Source organism: Drosophila bipectinata, chromosome 3L (assembly GCF_030179905.1).
Source record: "Drosophila bipectinata strain 14024-0381.07 chromosome 3L, DbipHiC1v2, whole genome shotgun sequence".
Lineage (NCBI taxonomy): Eukaryota > Metazoa > Arthropoda > Insecta > Diptera > Drosophilidae > Drosophila > Drosophila bipectinata.
In genome coordinates this window covers 15,710,666-15,729,021 of record NC_091738.1, presented here as the reverse complement: position 1 = coordinate 15,729,021, position 18,356 = coordinate 15,710,666, and the positions used below count along the sequence as shown (strand labels likewise).

At 40.1% G+C, this 18,356-nt stretch overlaps 2 protein-coding genes across 2 annotated transcripts; both read left to right on the top strand.

The window, feature by feature from the left end:
- Positions 1–6,232: 6,232 nt before the first annotated feature.
- Ir67c (Ionotropic receptor 67c) lies at positions 6,233–7,927 on the top strand. The gene has a single exon (XM_017232723.2). The coding sequence runs from the start codon at positions 6,233–6,235 to the stop codon at positions 7,925–7,927; it is 1,695 nt and encodes a 564-aa protein (XP_017088212.2).
- Positions 7,928–8,093: 166 nt separating this feature from the next.
- On the top strand, positions 8,094–9,809 carry Ir67b (Ionotropic receptor 67b). Its single transcript, XM_017232729.2, has one exon. The coding sequence runs from the start codon at positions 8,094–8,096 to the stop codon at positions 9,807–9,809; it is 1,716 nt and encodes a 571-aa protein (XP_017088218.2).
- The last annotated feature ends 8,547 nt before the right edge of the window (positions 9,810–18,356 follow it).

Genomic DNA, 18,356 nt, shown 5'->3' with positions numbered 1-18,356 from the left:
GCCACCTACTTCTAAGAGGGGTTTCTGCTGTGCTGTCAATCCGTTACCAACGCCCACCAAACAATTCGTCACCCAATTCGAGCCAGAAAGGCATGACCATAACATTAAAATAACAATCGTCTACCACTTACTTATCTCAGTCCTTATACTTCTGGGAACGCCTCCTCCAATCTCGGGCCAACGATCTGTTTAAAGTCTAAGTATGCCCCATGGCGACACTTGAGTTATTCGCCCCCACCTCCTCGGTTGGCTTGAAAATCCGTAAAATCAATTTGCCAAAACATCTACAGCTTTATCAGCGGGGCAGAGGGCTGCCTTTGAACCCGCATCTCGGCCCAGACAACTCCATCTGCTTGGCCATCAATCTCGTGTTGCATTTCGTAGCCCCAGGGCCAAACAAAAACCTTACCAAAAACAGAAATAGACAACGTTTGCTGTTATCGCCTGGGCCATATCAATTGACTTTTCGGGCCAAAACATAAATTACAATCCACGAAAAGAAAAGAAAAAAAAAACGAAAGAGTGCCAAATATAATAATTCAGTTTCGGCCAAGAGGAGAACTGCAATTTTCGCATCAAACGCTTTCAACTAATGTCAGAGATTAGATAAATGGGTGGGCTGAAAAAATAAAACAAAACATCAACTGTATAGCAGGAAAGGCTGCTATTGCACTTGTTATATGGTTACGGTTACGGTTATGGTTTTGGGTCAGTGGTCAGTTCGATAATGGTTTCATTGCCGTGGCAGGGTTAATCAAAAATTGCTGACCCCCGACTTTACGGATATCTCCGTATATCAGCAACGCATGCCTCAAACATAATTGGTAAAATGGCCATCATAGGAGTTGCCGAAAAAAAAAGCGACGGTGGATAGTGGTCAGTCGGCGCTGGAATAAAATTGCTTAATCAAGGCGTTGGCTATGCCGATACAAAGTTAATGGGCCATAAACGTGGCCAGAGTCAAGCGATTGCCAGCCTAATTTGTCGCTTGCCAGGCCAATCAGGCTGCTACATGTTGCAGGAACAAGTGCAACATAGTCTGGACACTTAAAGAAACACCATAGACTAGAATAACCATGAAGAAAAATGTCATAGAGAAATAAAATTATAAAAGAAGTTGCATATACCATTTTTTGAAGTGCATCTTGTATGTGTTATTGGCGTTGTTTGTGTTGTTGTCTTCTGTCAAATGCTGACATTTGCAACGGTCGCTCCAATATGTTTGACATTCATTTGGCGATTCCAGCCCCATGTTGCCCAGGTGCCTGACATTTTGCGTTTGCATAACACAACACCAGCGACTGAATGCAACTGCAACGGGCAGAGAAAATCAAATGCAGTACATCACCTGATTGCACTTGTTGTTGCCAATTGGAAATCGATCGAGGCAGATCGGGTTTTGCAACACCATGCAAATACCATGCAGCGCAGCCTGCAGTTACTCTCCGGAGCGTTGCAGATCCTCAAAGAGTATCTCCAGTTCGTGGATCGAAATCAAATACTTTCGTGTACCAATGGTTATTTCTCTTCTGGTTTTTTTCCTTTCAAGCTTTTTTTCTATTTCTAGTTTATGGAGGGGAAATGCGTTTGCAATAAAAAATCAGCCACATAAACGGGCACTTAACAACAATAGTTGATTGATTGTCGACAATTGGCAGACTGACTCTGTGTTTGTTGCTTTTTTGACAGCTCACCATGTGTGACTTGGGCTGCAGGTGTTGCCTGGGTTATTGATTTGCTTTTTTTTTTTTGAGCTCTCCACCATTTCTGGTAATTTTTTTTCTTTGTGTCTACCTGTTGGCCAAGTCTCGGGTCACAGTGGGGCTTTACAGTCTGAGGCCATAGGGCTTAGAGCCAACTTACACGAGCTTAGGACCACACATGATATTTCGGTTATACGATATTTTTTCCCAATTGAAATCGCGTCTGTGAAATTATAATCTATACCTATTTCTGTACCATTTCAGGAGATTACAGAGTCTTTGGTGGCAACACCAGATCAAATAAAATATTTTATTTCACATTTTTACGATTAGATCGGTATTTTGTAATGGTTATTTTTCATCATTTCTTGTGGCGCATGTCTTTTATTTAGTGTTTCATAAATTCTCAACATTAAAATGCAGACTTATCTTGAGCGCTTTGTGTTGTCTTGACTTTTAGCAGGTAATTATCTTGAAGTTTGCGCCCACAACGACAACCGACAACAACGGGAACAACTAACAACCAAACAGCTAACACATGAGGGCCAAAAAGAAAAAAAAATGAATAAGAAAATGAGGGACAGCTTGCGGCTTTAGTAACCATAAAAATGGCAGTCAATGCAGCTTTAAGCCAAAATGCCAGGCCAGCCAAGGAGGAAAACAAAAATGGATGTTGGGCGCACAAAGTAAGCCATAAAAAATATTTAACACACCCTCGGACAAAGCTGTTAACAGCATTGAAAATGCGTAGGATAAGGCCATAAAATGCTATAAGAGTGTGTATGTGTGTGGAGAGTGTGTGTTGCATTTGCTGCGACAACTGGCGACGAGTTGTTAGCAATTTTTCTTTTCCAACGCTTTGGCGACAAACGACAATTAAAATGCAAACAAATTGAATTTGTGTGCGAAAGGTTTGGCTCTCTTGGCTAAGTGTTTTGTGCCATAAACTCACGGCTAACAGCCAACAAACAACAGCAACAAAAAGAGCGTTTTTTTTTATTTGTTATTTGTTGTCGCACGCGCGCTCGCAACATTTTTGCCGCTGCGATCGATTTGCGGGGAAAGTTGGCGTGCCGTTATTTTAATTGCAACATGTTGCCCGGTAATTTGTCTGGCACTCGTAAATGTTGCGAAGCTAATTGCCCCACCGACTACAATAATAGTAACAAAACCAGCCTGCCACACGGCCAACAACACCACCCGAACGACAACAACCCAAAACAAAACAACAACATTGTTGCCGACACGTGTAGGTTGCCCGTTTCCCTCTTTTTCTATGGCTCTAAATAAATTGATTTGGTTAGTTAAGCGTTAACGCCCTAAGCCACAGAATCTCATACCTTTAACAACACCTGTCCCTTTAAAGCTGCCACCCCCGCCACACCACTGCTGGTCATGGACATTAACCCCTCAACGTGGCCAAGTTTGCAACACATTTAGTGGAGGCCCAAAGGCGCAAGTTCAATTCGAGGTAACAACTACACTGGGAGAAGGAAGCACTATGCTTATTAGTGTCTCTACTTATTGTTAAGATATAGTGTCCCTTAGCCCCATTATTTTGTTACAGTGCTTTCTAATGTGGAGCCACCATCCACCGTCATTCGCGTCTCTAATCTATAAGCAGTAATCAAATTTCAGCTCGCAGCTACCAACTTGCAGCGTACGTGGCTGACACAGCCCGTAATTATTCAACACATGTTCAGTGCAACAATTGGCCATAATTTAGTCAAAGGTAATTGAGAAAGCCCCGTCTCAAAGACTCGCGGAGACTAACGCCAGGCCCGCGGTCCGCTCTATCATTATGCGGTCCCCAAGTCCGCCAAAGGAAAAAATACAGAAGAGAGATACTAAAAAGACCCACCCATCGGTAGTACGCACAGTAGTCCAACTACCAGTACTCTCAACTACCTGTAGTACAGGCCAACCTTGATTGACGACCACAATGAGGATAGAGATTGAGTGATGGCGCTGGTCTTGGCCAGGAGGGTGGTGCGGCAGGGTGGCAGAGAGGTGGTTGGTAGTTGCCACTGGGCGCCTGCCTGCCTGCCAGCCTGCCTGCCTTGTTTATTTATTTCTAGTTAGTCGCATTAACTTGCTGGACTGTTATTTAATTGTATGGCTCGATTGGATGAGCATCAACCATCCACTTTACTTAATGTACACTAAGAGAAACTAGGTACAACAGAAAACTTAAATAGAAGATATAATACCTTTGCTCATCATGAAGCTCGTTTGGTCAACTGGTGTACCTTTGTGAAAATTGTTTGTGAAAATTCCTGCTGCTCTTCTGTTTTCCTTGGTATATAATAGCCACAGTTAATAGTCTTGGCCAGTATGAACCAGGCACTTGACTAGCTGGCATCAAGGCAGATAGAAATTGTTGTTTAATTTGCGGAAATTGTTGCCAAAGTGCCAGCACAAAAGAATCTTGAAAAGCTAAACCATTTTTCATGCTAGATCTGTAGCACATTTCCGCCTGACGATCGAACAATTCCATTGGAATTTATCCCACAAATCGCAGCCCAACAAAAAAAAAAAAAGTTTTAAAGCCACCCACACGTAAAACCGCCGGGGGCCGGCCCACAGCCCGCCTTCGAATAGCTCCCCAGTATCTAGAATCTGTAACCTTGCGCCGATTTCTCAAGCAAACACACAGCTCAATGGGGAATATAAAACATTGCTCAGCAATTTGGTTGCAATTTTTGCGCCACAAAAATTATAAATTAAGTACTAATTACATGGAAAAAACAACAACCATAAAAAGCCAACGAGAAATCCGAGGAAAAATCAAACGGAGCCGCATTTAATGTTCGCTGTTGCCACGCCCACCGTCATGCTCAATGTGTGGGCGTTGCACTAATGAACAGACACAAATCGAGAAAAAATCGAAAGATATTTTTTTGTTGCCAACAAATGAAAATGGAGACAGGCACGGTAAAGACCATAAAGTGGAAAATATTTTAAAGTTTTTCAAGAAAAAATCTTTAAATTAAATAATATACTTGTTAAAGTTAAATCACATCTTAATTTAGACTCGAAAGAATTTCCACTGCAATGTTTCGGATGCCACATTTGATTGGTCGTTGCCAGTTGCTGTCTCGAATGGGTGATAAATTATTTCCCGCCATTTACATAAATGCTTTGAATGCATTAATTAAAGTCGAAATGCCCTGGCACCCTCCCGAGTGACGCCCCCTTTTAATCTTTCAAATACTGCAGTTGTCGATCTAATCAATTGTTGTTTATTATTGGGCCAGGCCCATAGAGAAGCCATTACCAATGCGATTAGCGAAACGGCGGCCTTATACGTATCCAACTATCCAAGTATCTGGGTATTTGAGTATCTTTTGTTTCGGTGCTGCGTATCTGCATCTGGGGAATACGAATACATACTCACTTATGCATGCACCATGGGTTTGTTGGCCATTTTAAGTGGCTGCCGCCTAATTGTTCATAAAAGTCAACAGTCAATAGCTCTTTATGTTTGCGCTTGAAATTTATATTTATTTATTGTTATTTGTATCGTTTCTGCAGCTTCATAATTTTAGCCCAGCTTGTTTGTTGTCTCTGGCATTCTGGCATGCAGAAGCAGTAGCAGTATTGGAAATACATTTTTTTACTTTTGAGCTCCAAGGTCTGCCATTCTTTACAATTAGCAACTGAATTTATGAGCGATTTCAATTTCAATGCGGTTTGTTTGTAGCCTTTGTGGGCTAACGAGTTTCTGGCCAACACACAAACTGCAGCCACAAATTCCAGAACTCGTAAATAATCAAGTCCAAGTCAGTGACAGCATTTGGTCTTAATCGGAGCAAAGGGTCAAGCGTGTAATATTTTCTTAAGCAATTATGCAATCTAGAAAGTGTACAATGATAACCCAAATTCCATTCATTCTTCCTAGAAACCTCCATTTGGCCAACAAGCAGCGGCTTTGTTTGATTGCCTCGATCATCTCGCATGTGAACAAAATGCTTTTATCAGCACTTTAGATTACACTTGGAATCACTCACCGACAAAAATACCATTGGGCTGACATAATTTTCTTAGATCACCGCCCAGTTTAGCGCCCATTTATGCAATCATGTAATTTTATTAACAATATCTATGACATTTAGCAATTGTTCGGTCACGTTAGAACAAACCATAGCCCGACCGCAAACAATTACGTTAACGTGGTCGTGGTCAAAGGGGCAATTTGGTAGATGCTGCGATAAGCAAAACACTGAAAGAAAATATGACTAAACATTCTTAACAATTTCGCTGTAATAAGGAAGGATCTTAAGCTATATATAAGCTATTAGTTTTTAACATGTTCTTATACTTAAGTTATTTCATTTTTAAGATTAAAATTTCTCTTTGTGTCTTCACCCGCGCACGACTTGCTCTTCGACTTCAACTTCCACCTTAACTCAAAGTTATTGACAATGCAGTGTAATTGTTTCCGATTGAGATCTTTCTGGCCAGGCCTTAAAAATTCACTGTCATTGTTTCGAGGGTCACAGTATCCTTTTTCCTAGCTCGGCAGAAGCATGTGCCGCACTTTAAGTTTCATAGTAATTATCCTGTTACTCAACACCGCCACAGGATGGACAGTTCCAGAAGTTATACGACAGCTCAATCGTGATTGGGATAGACAGCTCAATGTATATTTCGACTGTCAAGATCAGGAACTATCCTTCGATCAGAGTGTGTCAGTTTTGCATCTGAATACATACTTTCCCATGCAAAGACTGATGGGAAGGTTTAGTGAGAATGCCTTGGTTATAGCCTGTTTATCGGAAGCCACAGAAAACCGAACTCTGGAAGGAGTCAAGGAGTTTCTTTGGGCTTCACAGCACCTGCCTATTTTTTACATCACAAATAATAATATGAATGTGGATTTCAGCAAGGCTTTGAAAAGAGGATTCCTGCATGTCTTGGCTTTTGATTTGAAAAATGGAAGTCTGTACACCTATAAGCCCTATCCAAAAATAAAAGTACATCAAGTCAAAGATATCAAAGATTTTATGTTACTAACCAAGTTGACAAACCTGCATGGAGAGCCCGTGAGGATTAGTGTTGAAACTATGTCACCTCGTTGTTTTCACTACAAAAACCGCCATGGAAAGGTAGTATATGCTGGCTATATGTACAAGTTGATCCAGGGATTTATTGAAACCTATAATGGCAATGAGACTTATGTTCTGAAAGATCAAGATCCCATACCCTACAGTGTGGGTTTCCAAATTTTACAAAACGGCGACGTTGATATTGTTCCCAGGATACTGTTCAACTTTAATTGGAATTACTTTTATCGCAGCTATGTTCTTTATAATGTCAATAGCTATTTCATAGTGCCTTGGGCAGAACCACTCCCGAAGAGTCTATATTTCATAAGGACCTTTAAGTGCAATGTTTGGATAGCGTTTATTCTAAGTATCATTTACGCCTCAATTGCCATTTGGTGGATAAAATTCAGAAAGCAAAGTGCGGAATCAAATTCTTTGGCATCCACTTTCCTGGATGTCCTCCAATTAATGGTGCAACTACCTAATCCCATTCAGTGGCATTTCAACTTAGGCTTTCACCATTTGATTTCTCTTCTGGTACTTCTTCCAGTGGGGTTTGTATTGACCAATATGTACACGGCCCAGTTGTCAAGCTCGTTAACCACTGGCCTGTATAAGCAACAAATCGACAGTTTCGACGATATGGTGGATGGGAAATTTAAGTTACTTCTCGAGAGTCTCGATAAGGAAGTTCTGCAGAACATGTCGAAGAGGAATTACATTCAGCCGGGTCTCCAAAACATTATTCTAGAAACATCATTGAAGGAGGTTCTTTATTTCCGGAAAAATCTTAATACAAGCTATTTGTATCTGGCCTTCGGAGATCGTATTGAATTTGAGTTGAGCCAACAGAAATATCTTCGAGTACCGCTCTTCAAAATACTTCCGGAGATCTTTGTCCAAAGTCTTTTTTTCATACCGCTCCGACATGGATTGCCGTATGTGGAATTATTCAACAATTACCTCCAGAGGATCTGGGAATCAGGAATCTATGAAAAGCTTAGGTTGAATGCCTATTTCGAAGGAATTGCCAGTGGAGAGATAACCTTTCGAAAATCCACAACCTGGGAAACACAGGTCTTCAATATGGAGTTCTATTACTTTGCCTATATACTCTTGGCTGTGGGTTGGTTCTTAGGGGGTGTTATTTTTTTGGTTGAGAAATGGAGGGGCTAATTCGGATAACTCTTATACTAAACTCACAAATTATACTTTCTTTTATCCGTAAATTGATGTTACTGTCACTAAATAATACCTTAAGTTTTGATTGACAGAATAATGACTTTTGTAAGAAGGCTTATAAAAGAAGATTGAAGGCAGAAGTACAAACTTAGTCCCAAAAATGGCTCTGCTTTACCTCAACACAATTCAGAACCTTTCGCTTTTCGGAGAAAATCGTTTGTTTGAAGCCATTCAGGAATGGAATACATTTTATCCATCTGAGCTTATTGTATATCTGGAGTTTGGAGATGGCGCTGATATCCTGGAATCATCAATACAGCCTTTAACACCAACTATCCGGTTAAAAAACCCACCTTTTCAAGCATTTCTTGAAAGAAACTTTAGCAGTTGCTCACTCACAGTTCTGTATCTAGATGATAAACATCTAGAAAACGGTATAAACTACCTTACAAATTGGCTATGGAAGTACCAACATTTGCACGTAATAATATTTTACAAAGACGGAACAATAGAAAGGTTGAATGATATCTTTCGAAAGTGCTTTAACCAAGGATTGCTAAATATTCTCGTTATACTCCCGGAGTTTCAAGGATTTTATACCATGCAACCATACCCAGAGGTGGGAATCTCACACTTAAATAGTATCCAAGAATATTACGATCGATTACTTTTGAAGTGGAACTTTTTCGGATACAATGTCACCATTGGCCTTGTCACTGCTGGAGCACCTCGATGGTTTTCCTTCAGGGATCGTCATAACCGATTAATACTAACCGGATACATGCTCAGAACCGCCGTGGATTTTACCAATAATTTTAATGGCACTATAGACCTGATGGATATAAAAACAGTAAACGAAGGTCTTGAACTCTTGGGTAATCGATCCATTGACTTTTTTCCATTTCTTATAAGACCCTTGGACACATTTGCAATGACTAGTATCTTGTATCTGGAGAATTGCGGTCTTATTGTGCCCTCATCGAGACTTTTGCCAAACTTTGTTTATCTGAGCAGACCTTACACATTCGGTACATGGGTAACCTGGATAATAATGTTGGGCTACTGCTCGTTGGCTCTGAGGATTTTATACAAGGGCCAGGCCACTTTAAGTGAAACATTTCTGCAAGTTCTGCGACTGGCTTTGTATCTATCGGGAGGAAAAGAAATGGGAGCTCGGCCTTCGCATCATCGTTTTTTGCTTTTTTTCATACTTACACATTCTGGATTCATTCTCACAAATCTGTATTTGGCAAAACTTTCAAGCAATTTGGCAGCAGGACTCTACGAAAAACAAATAAATACCTGGGATGATTTGGACAAAAGCGACAGCATTTGGCCCTTGATTGATGTGGATGTGGAAACTATGCAAAAGCTTATTCCCGATCGTAGAAATCTCATAAATCGAATTGTGACTACTTCAGAATTGGATGTGGATGAGTATCGAAGAAATTTGAACACGAGCTGCATTCATTCTGGGTTTTTTGATCGCATAGAGTTCGCCCTCTACCAGCAACAGTATCTTCGCTTTCCCATTTTCCGTAAATTTCCACACATCCTATACCAGCAACCTATGCAGATTTCCACTCATTATGGTCAACCTTATTTGCAATTGTTCAACGTCTTTGTCACAAGGATATTCGAGAGTGGAATTTTTCAAAAAATCAAGGACGACGCCTATCGCCACGGCATTGAAAGTGGGCTTTTAAATTTTGGTTTTCATGATCGGAACTTGCAAGTGAAATCCAACGATGTGGAATATTATTATTTAATTGGCGGCTTGTGGCTGGGAGGCTTGCTTTTGGCCACAATTTGTTTCTGCTTTGAATTACTCACCAAAAGAATGGAAATCAGAGTTAAAATAGTTTGTAAAATATAGATTTGTTGGTAAGAATTGAATGTACACCCTTAATCATCAAATAAATCGCTGTTGCTTGTTTATTACAAATTTTCTATCTACCATTTCTGGTGTCATATTTTCATTTCCCAGCGGGGCTTTTAAGGTAACATTTTCGGGGCATAACCAACGATCTCTTCCCATAACTCTCCACCCAGCTGTAATTACAACGAAAATACGCTAAAATATTTTTGTGTTGGCCAGGCGACGCCTCCCTTGCGGCCTCATTTGCATGGCCGTTGGCGAGTGCAACAAGTGGACAGCCATAGCATTGCAAATGGCAAACAGGCAACTAGCAAGCAGCAAATGTGCAACCTGCAACTTGCAACCTGCAACTGGTGACTGCCTCCGAAGGTGTCTTCGATTATTGCCAAACATTAATTATTTGCGCGCGATTTGGCGCCCGCCTCCTTTAAATTTTTGCTTCGTGTTTTTTTTATGTTTTTCCGTTTCTATTTTTTTTTTTTATTTGTGAAAGGCCTGGGCTAGTAGTTCAAATGTTTATTTTTCTGCTCTCCCGGTGTATCTTTGATTGCTGGCCAGCGCTGCAATTTTTTTTCTTTTTTTTAGATTTGCGCAACAATTGGGAGACGAGGTCGGGTCTCCGTCTCAGACTCAGTCTGGCTTATTTATTTTTGGCCAAAATTGCACATTTTCCCATGCTGCTGTTGCCGGTTGTTGTTAGTGCAGATGTTGCTGTTGTTTTTGTTGTTGTTATTGTTGTTGTCGCGTTTAATTAAGGAGCGGAGTTAAGAGTCGCCGGTTTGGTCGCCCCATTGCCATTTAGCCCGAAGCGGCTGCCGCAGCCAAAACGATGAATATTGATTTAATTGAAAGTCATTGAGAGCCGCACACGTACTTCATAGACACGAGTTGTGATGACCTGTAATTTAATGGGTTTATTTGGCTAAGAGGAGCAAAATATCTAATTAAATATCTTAGGCAAAGTATGTGGTTAAAATGTATTTAAGAAAATGGCTTACATTTTTGTATTGTAAGTAGGAGTCTGGGATATTACGCATACGCCACGTGCTCCTTTCTTGAAATGACAATCCTGACAGTCATCTGTCATAATTTTATTTTTATTCAATTAACTGTCGCCTTTTGTAAAAGAAAATATAAGATAGTGTTGTTTTGTAAAAATTTTACCTTATATTCCAATTATTTCTTATAATTTATTAATAGGTATTTCTGAGTTCTGTCCCATTTAGTTGTAGCTGCGGCTTTCCATTTGGCTTGCCACCAAACCGACCGCCGATCACAGCTTGCGCCCTCCCACATGCCAACATCTTCACACAGATACTCGACTCGCACACACGCCCAAATGTGAAGAACCGACGCCCCGGCAACGTTTTTTTTTTTTTGTTGGCACATTGACACAGTTTTCCATGGCAGATGTGCCCAAGCCCTGCTCCTCCTGCCCCGCTTTCCCTGCGGCGATTCTGTCTCTTTATATTGGAATTTTGTCGACTTGTATTTTTCCTTTTTTTTTTTGAGGCTGTGCCTCGTCGTTGGCGATGCTGCCAAATGTCAAAAGGTTAATACGTGAATTAACAGCAAATTTCTTTGACTTGTGTGCGACTGCAAGCTAGTGCACTACAAAAAACGAAAGAAACTAAATAAAGAAATTTATTAAGAATGCTTTAAGTTATTATCATCATACTAGAGAGGGTAATGAATAGATTTCCTTGTAGTTTTAAATAGTTTGCATTACATTTATTTATAATATATTTTAAATATTGTTGCAAGTTTCTTGTGGGTTGTTGTACTTGCAGCTGCCGCCTGGCGCTTTCATTGGAATGCGGGCGTTTCTATGTTTGTTTATTTTCTTTTCGGCGGCTACGCTTTTCCGTGCTTTTCCGTGGGTTCCCCTAATGCATTTGGGACACCAACCAGCGGGAGGGATGTGCCGGCATTCGTGTGCCGGCTTTACAACATATTACATTAAAATGCTTCTCTTTTTGTGTTCCCTCAGTTTCTGGGCTTCTATGCTAATAAATCAATGGGTGTTTTAGTTCGCCGAATTCCAAACATTTTCCCATGGATCTAAGTGCGGGATTAACTAGGGAAATCTAAAGTATGTTGTAAAGTTTCCCACATGTGTTTTAAAAGTGTTTTACCAGGGAAATACTTTCCGAGGAATTTTTCACTTGGCTGCATAAATTCTTTTCCTAATTAATGGAAAATATACTTTAAAATATAAAAATGAATGTTTTTTCTAATGCGAAATTAATTAATATAATAATTTTTACTACAATTAATTTGAAATTCTACAGTAATATTCTTTTGAACTAAAAGTATCCTTACGTATACTTGTTATTATAACACACTTGTTAGTATAACACATTATCCTTGAGACTAGCAAAGACAACAACCGTTGACCCAAAACATATCCTTTGGCAGTTCGGAATGGGCCTAACAGATGGCGCCTGTATTTAAATAAAAGACATTTTTCAATTAGTTATAAAAAAGGCATTTGGCATAAAAATTTAACTGCCAAACACAAAAAACAGATAAATCACCCGGTGGCCACGGAAATAGACTTGTACGTCCATGCAAATTTTTTGCGCAGTGGCAAGTGCATAATTTTTATTATTATTATTTCTCTGGCGCTACTAAAAGTGCCAATCTAGAGTAGATCAAAAAGCGCAATGCCTACGGAGCACAGAGCGCCGGCCCACTTGGCTGCTGCCCACTTGGCTTGGAAAAAATTCAATTCAATTCATTAACCGGGCACTGGCAGCGATTATATCGCCCAGCATACATATACTATATCTATATTATTTGCACACCCGTATGTATATCTATGCATATATATTTTTTATTTCTTTTTTAATGGAGCTAGCCAACTTCGGCTTCGGCAGCCTAATCCCCTCAGAATTTATTGGCATTTCGTGTAAACTATGCTATTTCAATGAAAATTCATTTTTCTTTTATTGCCACACTTTATGAGAAGAGGGCTGTGGAATGACTTTATCTATATCTTGTGTGAAAAGTGGTTCAATCGCGATAACTTCATCTCGACACCACAGACAGCACTGATCTCGGGTATTATTATTTTTAGTATTTTTTTTCCCGCCCGTTTCTTTTTGCATTTTAATTGATTCTTAATGGAAAAAAAAAAATATCCCTTATCGTGATGGCAAAATTTATGAAATGTTAATTACAAATTGCCAGAGTAATTTGAGTCCAAGAATTTGTTTCGGCTAGTCTTTATTTTATTGTTGCGAAAAGTGTCAAAGATTGGCGTAAATTCAATATGTATATGATATTAATGGTTCGATAAATGGAAAATAATCACAGCAGGGAACCGAAAAGTTGCAAGACTTGCAATTAAAATCAAAGATCGTAAACTGAAACCAATTTCACGTTGGGGCAATTGGCTTTGAGTAATTGCTGAATTTGCATAGCCTTGGGCATGGTCTATTGATTTAGATTAATTGTTTGTCTTCTGTAGCATATGGTAGCCCAAGAATTGCTTAATCCACTTATTGTTTTATGACTTAAGAGGAAGTTGCACTCTAATGCCCAGGTTTTTTTTTTATTAAAGTTTATGGCCTACTCCCTCTGAGACGGGTAGAGTAATTATCATTTAACGAAGCTTAACCTAAACCAATATAACTAAAAATATACAATCCTTTATGGGTCTATAAAGTCGTGGTCTGTATGTTCCAGCAATTACTTCACATGTTGTTCGCCTCCTACATATATCCATTTTGTTCCCTATCTTATCTATAATTATTTTCCTTTCTTTCCTGGCGTTTAAATTCTTCTTTAACGATCAATAAAGTCTGGTTCTCGTAATAAAATCTGGATCATTTTATAGCGATCTAAGCTTGAACTGATCAACTTTTATCAAGATATTTCCCTTGTTTTCCTTCTTTATTATTTTTTTTGTTGTTCATTTAACGATCCCCCATTTGTAGAAATTTATATTTATTAGTTCCCATTTCGTGCATCTGGCTTTCATTTGCAGCTCTAAGGCATCCACTTGACTAAATTTAATATCATAATTTGACTTTACAACATTTTAATGCACTTTGCTTTCGCCTCCCCCGCCATTTTAGCCGCCTTTCTGTAATTTACATTTCATGGCTATTGCTTTGGCTAACAGCTGTCCCATATGGGCGACCATTTACATTCCCCAGCTGGGTGTTGTTGCTGTGGTTGTTGGATGCTCTTGTTGGTTGTTTGTTGTTGCTTGTTTGCTATTTGCTGTCGGTGTCCGCGCATATTTGCCGCTGCTTTGACGCCATTGTTGCATGCAACGCGTCGGCGGCAGTCTGAAAAATGCAATTTCATATTTTTTTATTTTACAAAAAAAATTATCATTTGTTTCTACACCTAAAAAAAAAACAATATAGTAAAAAGCTTAAACTTTTTATAACAAATACTTTGACACTCTTTTTTATTTGAAAATACTAAACTGAGAAGAATTATTCATATTTTATCCGAAAGAACTATTTTTTGTAGTGCCTGATTTTGTCTGGGACTCTTGCGGACTGAGTCTTCATTTAATGTACTAACCAGAAAGGACTTCTCCCTCGATCCATCCTAGTCCCCTGAAGGGCTAGACAGCCGCATTTAGCAATTGCAGACCAAACTGAGCCATGGCCAAAAGCAAATGTCGTCGCATCCTTTTTGGAGGCCTGCCGAGGGATAAGAATCCTTTTTGTCTGCGCGGCGTCGCTTTTCATTTCGCCAGGCGTTAATATTAAAATGCATGCAAAAATGCAGAGAGCCTTGTAGGATGGGGGTTTTGACGTAAAAAAGTGCTTAAAAAATGCAGTGTTCAGAGGGCTCCTTGGGGAGGGAAGCAAAGCTCACATGTGAAATAATAAGTAAGAGCTGGCGAGAGCAGTGTGCGATTGTTTGGTATAAGGAATTATGATACGTTTAATTACCAAGCGAAGCACGTGACTGGCGGACAAGTGTTGGCCTGGCCCATACTCTTAGCACTTACCTCGTTCATTAACAGCTGTCAGCACATTCGGCATCCCACGGATTCCCCAGGCGCCTTTCACAATTTGCACCTTTTTAATTAACGTGATTGCAGTTGGCACCTCAGCTCACCTTCCTCCTTGGCATTTCATGTGTTTTTTTCACCTTTCCTCTCTCCCCATATATGCAAACGCGTTGATCTATGCTCTACGTGCTGAATGCATCTTTCAGCACCTCCGCCCCCAATTTCGCCCCTTCCCGGGGGCTTCCCTCACTCATCGCCATCGCCATCATCATCATCATGATTGCCGCTGTCTCAAGTGTGCACTTGCAAGTGACGAAAAAAAAACGAGCCAGAGAAAGAATCCACGAAAAATCCCTAAACTTGGAATGGATTCTGGGAAAGACCTGGAGAAGCCACTGGCTTTGTCTTTCTCCACAGCGGCATGAAGCGAAAGTGGTTGTTCTCGTGGGTTTTCGGCGTTTTCCAGCTCAATGATGTCACACAATGTCACGTGCTAGCCGTGCAAGGATTTTCTGGCGGGACAGGTTCATGTGAGCCTTGGAAATTCCCAGGTCTCCTGCGCCAGGATACTCCAGTATTTATGCACTTCAGCGCGCACCCACATTCGGGAGTTGGGCGGATGGCTGATGACTTAGGACTTTCGACAGATGTTCAGGCTTTAAGAACGTTCAGAATTATATATTTAAATTATTACTATTGTGACTTGAATAAAGCCCATTAAAGATCCAGCTCTTTTGTGCAGCCCAAAGAATATTTATTATCTATACAAAATTTGTGGCAATATTTCGTGTGAACCCTTGACTGAACCCTTTCACACTTTCGGCAAAAACCTAAACGACGATCAGCAGGCGATGTCTTGTATCTTTTTTGTTTTCTTATTATTATTTCTTTGGAAACTCGCGTGGGGCTAGCACTCAAAACAATTTATAATTTCAACGCCTTGAGATAACAAATAGCCCCAGTGGTGTGCACGATTCGACAATTAATCAAATGCCGCGGCGCGTCGCGTCGTTGCTCGTGTTACTTTTTCGGCATAATTACGGTAAAATGTGGCACGGAAAATAGTTGCAGGCCAGCCAGGCTAAGGCTCAGACCCAGACTCTGGCTCTGGCTCTGGCTCAGAGACACCAAGATAGACAGTTAAAAATGACAGCAGGCCAACAAACGAACCGAAGCCAAATGACAAAAGCCCCCTCACCACAACAAAACGAGAATAACCAAAAAACACCAAAGCCCGTTCAAAAAGCCAAAATGCAGCCAAAAACATGGCCCGATGATCGATTAGCCAATGCAGTCGCTCAGTCTCGCAGTTTCAAACTTTTCGAGTCTCGATCGAGTCATGCAAAACAATTGCGGTCACAAATATTGGGACAGTGTCGTATATTGGCCATGGTTATTGCTATTGCTATTTCTACTTCTGTTTCTATTTTTATTACAATTTTTTTATTTTATTTTCATTTTTTTTCATTTCGGTCTCTGTTACCACTTCCATTTAGATCTCCTAGGTTTGGCATAATTTGGCAATTGAATTGATTCGGTTTGTGCGCCGCCGTCTTTGGGCCAAGCCCTGTGGCAAAATTTGGTTACGCTCACGTTCACGGCAGCAGGAAATCGAGGGAAATCCAACAGTTAAAGCCAAAAAACCTTAGCCAAAAAGTTTTCGGTCTCATAAAAAGGGTTTGGCTGTGCGATAATTCATGTTCGCCGCCAACGCCAAACTTTGGCTGCTGTGCATTGATTGATCGAACCTGGCGGGTTCTCAAAATGAATATGTATTTTTACAATATTTTTGCCTATTTCGGGATGCTTATGAATCATAAAGGCTCATAAATAAAAGGTTCTTTATTGAAAGTTGTGACTGGACTGAGAGGTTAAACCATGTTATATAAAATTCCTGATCTAAAATCAGTAGCTTTGGTAAATTTATTTTTAAAAGCCCATTCAAGCATTATATTTGAATTTTTGTTTCCAACCCTGATAGCCATAGATTGATAATGAAACCACAAAAAAAATGTACATAATAATACCCCAAAATCAATGAAAATCTGTCGCTAAACTTAAAGCAGTGAAAACATTGAATTGTTCCGCTTTATTGTTGAGCAGATGAGCCCGTTTTTTTTATACATATACAGGGATTTTTTGTTCCTCCTGTGCTCCGTGTTCCATGTGCAATTTTTTGCATACTTCAGCAAACGCGTCATATTTTCGAGTGGTTTCGCTAACATGCAAAGGACACTCGAGAGCCCAAGCACACAAGTGGATCCTTAAAGAGCATTTCTTCAGCTCTGGCTCGGGCTAGGGCTGTGGCTGTGGCCCGGTGCTGTTGCCTTTATCCTGGCAGGGCTTGAGAGTATAGCTACATTCTGAATGGGACCAGATGAGTAGAAGGAGCTGAGGCCGATCTGGGGGAAAGGGCTTGCGATGACGATGATGGATCTCTGAATGCTGAACCAGCAAATATGTGGCCAGTATATGAGGCAGGATTCCCAGCACAACCACAAAACAAATCAATGCAGCAGCAAACCTTCCCCTGAGCGTATGTAGTTACACATTTAAGGTATTAATCGCCTCATCAGGCTTTAAACTTGCCATTTGCCAAACAAAAACAAAAACAGAAACAACAATGAAATTTATGGCAATCTCAGTGGCTGAATAAATAACAAATATGCAATATGCAGATGCAGATGGTTGTCCCAGTGGAAAGTTTCGAGCGAACTGCACACAATGCTTGTTGCCATTTCCGTTTCCTGTTTAACCATCACACACACACACACACACACTCTTGCACTCTCAAAGTGGACAGCAACACATCCTGTGCATAATGTGAATATCATTTACCGTGTCAATCACAGCACTCATCCACACACACACATCCAGGCCATGGCCAGTCAACCATCACAGCCAGGCCACAACAAAAAATCAACCACACCCCGCGGCCCAGAAGGGCAAGAGGACGCTTTCAACCGGCTATGGACATATATCCCCATGGCCCATTGTGGATATCCTCGGTCCCACTCGAGTGTAAAATGTTTTGCGGTCATTTTAATATAAAATAATTAATTTCAACGTAAATATTTATAACAGCAAAAATATGCCGCATAATTGAATCGTTTGCCGAAAGCAAACAGTGAAAATAAATATGGCAATGGAAGTCAAATCGTTATGAAAAACGATTAGAACAAAGCGCATTTACAAAACGAATACCTATAATATTACAAGCTAATAATTTATTTAACTTTTAATTAACTTTTAAGAATATATTTCTCTGCATTTCAAATGGAATTAAAGCTAAACCCCAAAAATATCCACAGTGCATCCACAAGTTGGGAACAACTGAAACCAAAAGCCTCATATCTCTGTTTGATTTGTCCAATTGTCCATCGTTATTGGCAGTCATCATTGGAGCCGTTGCAATTCAATCATTACGAAATGAAATAAGCATAATGAAATGCAATATAAATGCATTAAATGCATCTGCTGTCGAGCCAAATCAATTTCACCCAAGCAATTTCTCCATGCGAAATTATTGAAATTATTGAAGCCCATCGTGGCCATATATTCAT